At 40.1% G+C, this 8900-nt stretch overlaps 1 protein-coding gene across 1 annotated transcript in view; it reads left to right on the forward strand.

The window, feature by feature from the left end:
- The window catches only part of GOLPH3 (golgi phosphoprotein 3), a 42829-nt gene extending 34309 nt beyond the window's left edge, over positions 1 to 8520 (forward strand). The window contains exon 4 of the mRNA XM_089496923.1: positions 6459 to 8520. Coding sequence (XP_089353049.1) covers positions 6459 to 6883 — 425 coding nt within the window. The 3' untranslated portion in view covers positions 6884 to 8520. The remainder of the gene's footprint in view (positions 1 to 6458) is intronic.
- The last annotated feature ends 380 nt before the right edge of the window (positions 8521 to 8900 follow it).

Here is an 8900-nt window from a genome sequence, read left to right on the forward strand (position 1 = left end):
ACATTAGGAGGACTTTCCTGACAGTAAGGGCTGTTCAATAGTAGAATATACTCCCTCGGAGAGTGGTGGAGTCTTCCTCCTTGGAGGGTCTTTAAACAGAGGCTAGATGGCCATCTGTCAGGGGTGCTTTGATTGTGAGTTTCTGCATGGCAGAATGGGGTTGTACTGGATGGCCCTTTTGGTGTCTTATCAGGCCCAGAATGGCTGAGGATTCACGGGAGGACTCTGAGCCTGAACTGTAGCCTCAGCCTGAACCTAAGCCTGGCCCTAGCTCTGCCCTGAGAACTCCAGCAGAGGCTGAGACTTTAGAAGACAACCAGAAGCCAAACCTCCCAGCAGCAGGGCCTTCTAGTACTGTGGACGTGGAGGAGGATGAAGAAAATCACATACAGTGGTGCCTCGGGTTACGAAAGTAATTCGTTCCGCGGCCGCTTTCGTAACCCGAAAGGCTTCATAAGCCGAAAAACCCATAGGCGCTAATGGGGAAAAGCCGCGATTTGGTGCGAAAAAGCCGAAAAAAGCACCAAAAGTTTTTTCGTAACCCGAAAAAACTTTCGTAACGCGGAACAATAATTCCCTATGGGATTTTTTCGTATCCCGAAAATTTCGTAACCTGGGTATTTCGTATCCCGAGGTACCACTGTACTTACCTCTAGCCACAAACGATCTGAAAGGGTGTGCCTCTTGCGCTCAAGGAGGCTTTATGAAAATTGTCAGCTTATCAAGACCACCTGCATGAATGAGAGCTGATGATAAAAAATTGGGAAGGATGTCAGGGCTTTTGCCAGAAGCTGAGTTCCCTGGAGAGAGCACCTTTCATCCTGACTTGGCTTGAACCTTTGGACTACGGAGTGACCTGACCATACTGCTCTTCTGGAACTCTTGACCTGACTTCCCTTGGCCTGACTTCACTCTTGGCTCGAACCTTCTTCTTTCACCCTGCCTGACCACGGACCATATTACTGCCTTGTTTGTAAGTCTGCTGTTTGAGGCTTGCTTGACCTTCACACGATGGTTGATTTGGACTTGCTATCAGTTACTTGGCTGCTTTCCTGGACATCTCTTCCAACTCAGAAACCCAGTGGGTGATCTTGGGCAAGTCACATTCTCAGCCCTCAGGGGAAGGCAATGACAAACCTCCTCCAAATAAATCTTGCTAAGAAAACTATGATAGAGTTGCAGTAAGTCAGAGTCAACTTGGCAGTAGCTGGCTTAATAGATGTGTGAGTGTTCACATCACCCTTGTAATAGCAATTTTTCAAAAGGCAAGAGAGGATACTTAATCAGTAGATACCTAGGAGAATCAAGTCTGGCAAAGCCAAGATCTGAAACTGAGTATGAAAATGAGAACAACATGGAACCTCTGTGACAGTGGGATGTGTTCACTGCCTCCAGGGACTTAGGTCCAAAACACACTGCAGGAATAATCCAGTTTGAGACTGCTTTAACTGCCCTGGATCAGTGCTAGGGAATTCTGGGAACTGTAGTTTTGTGAGACATTTAGCTGTTAAGAGTGCTGGTGCCACAATAAACCACAATTCCCAGGATTCCCTAGTATTGAGCCAGGGCATTTAAAGCAGTCTAAAACTGGATTATTTCTGCAGAGTGATTTGGACCTTAGATTCTGTTCTTTCAGTTTACTTCTCAAATTAAACAGGGCAGCCAGCTGGTTTGAAGAGTGATATAAGGGCTGAAAATCTCTGGGTTCTGATTGAAACTCAGTGTAGTCATAAAAATGCTGCATGCCCTTTCTTCCCAGATGTAAATTAAGGATTAAACTGCTGGCAAAATAGGGTTGTAGTGATTACTAAGAGAATGCTTGTGATATGTTTTGAATATTCAGGGAAAGAGTATATAAAAAGTTTTGAAAATGCTGTGGTACTGACCACTTCCATACCAGTAACCTTGGCCTTTGGATCATACATGCTGCAAGCATCAGGTTACACAGTGTCATTCTGAATGTGAATACTCAGTCTCATTCACCAAGACCCCACCAAGTACCTGAACATAGCAAGGAGCCTCCCAGGCAGATAGAATAGGGATAAGAAAACAAAGCAGTTTTCCCAGGGCTAATTAGGACTATGATGCTGCTTTGTGTGATCAATTCTTCCTTGACTTGAAGATCCTACAAAGCAACCTGACATCTTAACAGCATAGAGTTTCCAGTATACCAGCTCAGACTGTATCACCTCAGTACCAATAGTATTGTACATTCTGCAAACATGATCCCTACTAGCATAGGTCAGTTTCCAACCTTCAGCATCAGTACCAAAGATGTTGGCAGACCTCAGTCTTTATTCACATCAACCTGGACACATCCCAGTTCCTACCAGTACAGTCTATTCAGTACATAGGAACAAGACTGGAGTCTTTCTTAGGCACAGTGGGTAGGTCAGCCTAAATCCCAGTGTTTTCCAGGACCCTTTCATTTTAACCCACACAATCCAGTACCATGGCAGTGATAACTTTCACCAAGCTGCAATTTTGCAGCTGCAAGAGATGGTTCTTCTCTAAGTTTGGCTGGAGACTGATAGCTCTCACAAGGAGCTTATCCCTCCCTTAGATGTTAGAGAGGATGTTTTGTGATGGGCTTGTCCTTCTATCGGCCACCGCTTCCCCTCATACTGACAGCGGATACCTTGCTTCTGAACTAGGGAAGCCACTGCAGAATTCTTTTAAATACACAGGTGATGGCTTCTCGAGCAATGGTTCCCAACCTGTGCTCCGAGAAGTCCTTATGGCTCCGCGTGCACTTCGTAAGTGCTCTGTAGCCGCTCCAGGAAAATGAAATAAATAAAAATTGAATCAAATTAAAGAATAAGAATATATATTTTATATATACTCCTAAACACTATTAACTTGTAAGACATAGGATAGGCCTCTTAGGGGCTCTGCCATAGAAATAAGGGCTCCATGAGTCAAAAAGGTTGGGAACCCTTATTCTAGAGGAATGCTGTCTGCACACGTTAAAGTTGGAGCCCTGGTGGCGCAGTGGTTAAATGCCTGTACTGCAGCCATTCACTCGAAACCACAAGGTTGCGAGTTCAAGACCAGCAAAAGGGCCCAAGCTCGACTCAGGCTTGCATCCTTCCGAGGTTGCTAAAATGAGTACCCAGACTGTTGGGGGCAAATTAGCTTACTTGCTAATTAGCTTACTTGTTCACCGCTATGATCTTTGGAATAGCGGTATATAAATAAAATTAATTAATTAATTAATTAAAGTTAGTGGCAGTCGTCAGAGCCCTTCAGGTGACAGATCCTTGGACTATATGGTGCATATTGCAACAGACAGCATAGCATGATATTCTGTAGGAACAAGCAAGGAGATACAAAATAATAAATGCTTGTTTGCCTGCCACTGGACCTCTAGAATTTACACTTTCTCAGGAGGAGAGTTCGCTGCAGAATTGTTGAGGTAGCTCATGAATGCTTCTTTTCACATGGAAGTATTTTGGATGCTGATAGATTGCTGGTACAGACCACACATAGGTGAGTTTGTGTTCTGCCAGTTAGACAGGAGTAGGATGGAACTCCTCCAGGGTGCATTAATTTACCACTATGCTGATGCTTCTCTATCTGTTCCTTCCCTGTCTATTAATTACAGGGATTTAGAGGCTGACTGCATTCTTAGCACTCCCTGGAGGACAAGACAATCTTGATTCATTACTCTCATGCTCCTAGCTTGCTGGAATTTCTGGTGAGGCACTTGGATTATGCCATAATCCATAACTCCAAACTCAGTAAGGCAAAATCCAGCCTTAGTCTTTTGTCCCAAATGTGATATTTCCTGCCTCACAAAAGGGTGTCAGCATTTTATTTTATTTGACAAAAACTCTGCTTATCTTCATAGAGAATCCCCCTTCTCTTCTTTAGTTCTCATATTCCCTGGCTATTCACAGGGCCTTGGCTTTTTGGTCAGATTGCTTCCTTTTGTCAGTCTCCAAAACCTTTTGTCTATTGTGGAGGTCCCATGCAAGATCTACCAGTTGCTACACAGTGCTTTTCCAGAGTGATTGGGGAGATAATCTTCTTAGCATATACTATAGGATGGCCAGACTTTCCCAGCTGTGGCCACTGTGATGGCTCTGCTGTTGTGTTTTCAGTCCTGAATTTTTACTGTGTGGTACCAAACATTCAACTTCATAAAACATTACAGACTGGACAACTCAGGACATGACATATACTGTACTTCTTTTTGAATGAAAATTCTGTATTCATTCTAGCATATTTTTCTCCTCCAGTAACTTGGCTAGCTAATCATCCATATGGATGAGTCACAAATGAAGCAGAAGAGCAGATTGCTTACACGTAATTATGGCTCTATATTTCCAACTATAATGTTATACATCCCACCCTTTTTTCATGCTCCTTGGTGGTTGTCATGAGAAATAAGGAAGGACCAGTTTATGTTCATTCAAACATATGTGTCAGGGGTATCGGGGAAGAGTTCCTGCTGAAGGTTCTCAACTTGGGAATGTTCCAGTCCCAAGATCCCATATGTGTTAATTCATTCATACCCACTCAAAGACCCATAGTCACAGTTAAGCTGTTCGTTCATTCCTCAGTGGTTTCTCACATGCAGCACACTGTTTGCATTTTCAAATTTTTCTCTGTGAATCCATTTTTAATTTTAAAAGTAACAGTTTTTAAATTGCCAAGTTCTTCACCATATTTCCATATTTTTGTGATGTGTAGATCCATGAAATAATCAAACTTCTTTCCTTGTACCAACAGCAAGACCATAATATGTGTAGGTACTCCTATGAAAATAATACCTTAGTTATCATTGAAGTGACAAATCTGTTTGTGCTATATCAGCCCCCCCCCCAAAAAAAAAAACCAGACTCTTCTTTCTTTCTATCTGAAACACTGATATGATAGAAAAGGTTATTTGCTGTCTCTTTCCCTGATATGTTAGTTTTCTGTGAGAAAGGATTTTTTGAAAATGTATTGCTATAGAAAAACATTATTGTGAAGTCAAACATTATTTTTGCAAACGAGACTGAAGTGGCATATCCTGTTTATAAATTTTCCACCTCAGTAAAATGTCCATCCCTTCAATTATGTGTTGCACTTCTTAGCATGTTGAATACATAGAGGAAGGGAAGAGCTGATTCTTTTCAGATCTCATCTACTGTCTGACCTGGTCTTATTTTGCTGTGCCAGCATTTTTGACAGAATGCAGCCTCACACTGGGACTTGTAACTTGCAGTAGGCAAAAACAGTATTTTTTCACAGCAGTCTGATGCTTTTGTGAGTTGCTGGCTGAACATGATGTGTTTTAAAACTAAGTAGCATAACAGATTGATAAAGTATATTGATAATTTTATGCCTCATTTGTTTTGAGTAGCATACGGAGGGGAGCCATAGGAAATTTTTACTCAGGTTCTAATAAACCTCCAATTTCTGAACACCGTAGAATATTAACTGCCTGTTTTTCAAATTTGTAGTTAGGAGGTTTGGTCACAAGGTGTCACCATGCTACAGAAGAAAGTCAAAACTGATATAAAATGTTCCAGATCAACGTTCACTACATTTTGCAGGAGCAAAGCCCCCCCCCCCCCCCTTTAACTAATTTTAGAATTGTTTTAAAGGATATAAACCCTGTGTGGCAAGGATGTGAATTTCCATGCAACACTCTTTTAGGTGATTGATAAATATGATTTTATTAACAGAACAACTGTTCATAACTTTCTCTACCAGCATTTATTACAATATTTATCCAGTGTTTTTGGTGGATATTATAAGTAGCAGCTGGCAGTTCTTTCCTACTAGAAGGCTACCACATTTTGGTCTGCCCATAGCTGTTTATAGACAGCTAGTATGGTGTAGTGATTTAGAAGACCAGGTTTTAAATTCCCATTCAGCCATGAAAACCAACTGAGTGGCACTGGGCAAGGCATACACTCTCACCTTAAGAAGAAGGCAGTGGCAAACCTCCTCTAAAGAAATCTTGCCTATGTTTACTAATGGGTCAACAAAAGTCAGAGTTGACTTTGAAGGTATGTAAAAACAACAACAAAATAGCTGTTTATCTAGGAAACGAGCATAGGAAACTGTAAACGCTTTTCCTTAATGTTGGAAGAGTTGTTGGATTTCTCATGCTTCTGAAATTATATTTAAAAATTGCATTTCACCTTTGCCTTTGGGATATTTTTGAAGTTTACTTGGAGAGAGGAGAGATTCATGGAATGACTGCAAATTACACAAATTTGCCAGTATGGAATTCCTCAATTGAAGTGTTATTGGTAAGCTGCCCTGTCTAGAACATCTTTTGTGCAGATATCATTAAATGACATCTTTCTTCTTCTATGCCAGAAGTGACAACAAATACTAAATCCTTACCTAACATTTCTATATTAATGCATGATATGATATTCTGTATCATTTTTCCTTTGTAATTATCAAAGTACCAGCTAAACATTCAGAGGCCTTTTTTGTTGTTTGGCTTTTTTCAGGTGAGACGTGGAATCCGTTAAAATTGCACTACCAGTTAAGAAATGTACGTGAACGATTAGCCAAAAATCTAGTGGAAAAGGGGGTTTTGACAACAGAGAAACAGAACTTTCTCCTCTTTGACATGACCACGCACCCTCTCACCAATAACAACATTAAGCAGCGCCTCATCAAGAAAGTTCAAGAAGCTGTTCTTGACAGATGGGTGAATGATCCCCACCGCATGGACAAGCGCTTGCTGGCTCTCATTTATTTAGCCCATGCATCCGATGTTCTTGAGAACGCTTTTGCCCCCCTTTTGGATGAGCAGTATGACCTAGCTACAAAGAGAGTGCGGCAGCTCCTGGATTTAGATCCTGAAGTTGAATGTATGAAGGCCAATACAAACGAGGTCCTGTGGGCTGTAGTAGCAGCCTTTACAAAATAACTGCAAACAAATTGCTCAAGTGTTCTTTTACCCATTTCATGTAAATCAGTTTCTCTTCTATTGACGATCCATGTTTCTGTCATCTGTACCTCTTCTTCTCATATGATGAAAATCTGCTCTTGTTCATGGGAATGGTAGGTGGTCTGTTCTGTTCTGTTTCATGTGTGTATGTGTGTGTCTGCTGCAGGATTCAGCTGCTACAAAAGAGCTTCCTGTTCTTAAACATGTTGAACTGTTCCATTGGCATGCTGTTTCTTATCACGTTTTTAAGTTACTTTATCTGAATTTGTATTGTACTCCCTTTTCTTCCACTGGAATAGTTTTCATGCAGAAAGCGTCTCACAGGAGAGAACCAACACCTGGTTTCTAGTTGATTCAGCTGCGTGATGATCTGCCTCAGCAGTGTGTGGCAAGGCATCATGGGCCCAAATCATGAAGACATCTTGAAGTTGTCAATGTTAGTTATACAGAAGACTCATAGAACAATTTAACAGTTTAAATCACCAAGCCTCCAGAGCTGAACCCTACTGAAATGGAGTAGAGATGAGCACAATAGTAGTAATCTAGTAAGATATGCTCTTCCTTTCTAGATACTGGTTTGGAAGTACTCAAACAGTTTAAAAAATAGGAATATCCCCAGATTGGTTCAAAAATGGTTTGGCCATTTCATGCATTTCATGTACTGTATAAATCTGTTTTGTCTCTTTGTTTTCATTTTTTAAAATAGCTCTGAATCCTATGGTCCAGTCGTTTCACAAAGTTGTTTCAGAATGGGATACATTCCAGAGTAGTCGTACATAGTAAGAATTGTGTAATTAGCATACAAACACATCTTATTAATTTTAATAAATTTCCAAATTTGAACTAATTGTACATCTGGGGGTCCATTATTTGTTTTCAACCACTGTCTCTTAGTGGTAAGACAGCCCCCTGTAAAGTAAGTGTGTGTGTATGTGCGTGTGTGACACCCCTCTATCTAGTGTCTCTGGAGTTGTGCCATTCAGGCACAATCTGCCTATGCATTGCCTTTATAAAAATTTGTTCTATGATGAGACCATTTTGTCATTGTTCCTTTTTCCTTTGGATGAGTACAATTCTTATACCAGTACAATTCTTGGGTGCAGTTTTCAATTTTTGTATACAAGTTATTATTGTGTCTCATATCATTAATCTACTTAACACTTCAGAAAAGAACAACAGTTGACCATCTTAACAAGTGTTGCATGTAAATTTTTACCAGGTGATTCCTACAGTTCAGCCAATTAAGACTTCTGTAGTAGGAAGCTCTACTGTGTTTTAATTTTTATATACAATTATGCTGATTAGCACATTATTGTAAAATATATAAACCAGCTTTTTAAAGATTATTACCTCTTTTACCATTGCTTGTTCTGGCTCCATTCACAATGTAAATATTATGTATCGTACAAATTAAAGACTTTTTTCTCTTTTTGTTTTCAAATAACAGAACACACTAATAATGGGGCTGGTGTCTAGAAATGTTTGGTTAACACTGAAAGCAGAAAATACTAAATGACATATATATAACTGTAGTTGAAAGTTAAAGGGATCCCCAATCTGTATACTAGCTTTTTACCTACAGTAAATAAACTATGATCTTGAAAGTGCCTGAAAAAGAGCAAGCATGTACTTTTGTACTTTGTGTTCCTCATTCTAAAGAGCACTGTGATATATGGCAGAACAGCAAATTCTGATCAATTGAAGAATTGAGGACTGATTCTCTCATAATTGGAATAACAACAGTGTAAGTAGTATGATACTTGCTTCTAATTGCAGCAGTCTCTTTAAAGTGATTCAAACTGGGGGAGGAAATGAAAGAAACATTTACTCTTTAACCTGATCTTTCGAGCCCTCTCTGATTTGAATTCAGGGGTTGGATTTCACTAATTGAAACAGAAGGTAAGTTCTCTTGCTTACATAGATATTGGAACATACTGTAAGTTAAAATTTATGGACCATTCTTTTTTCATAAAAATGGAAGAGATCCCCCTCTTGG

This window comes from Sceloporus occidentalis, unplaced genomic scaffold, assembly GCF_023333645.1.
Source record: "Sceloporus occidentalis isolate IW3139 unplaced genomic scaffold, rSceOcc1.0.p SCAF_1, whole genome shotgun sequence".
NCBI lineage: Eukaryota > Metazoa > Chordata > Lepidosauria > Squamata > Phrynosomatidae > Sceloporus > Sceloporus occidentalis.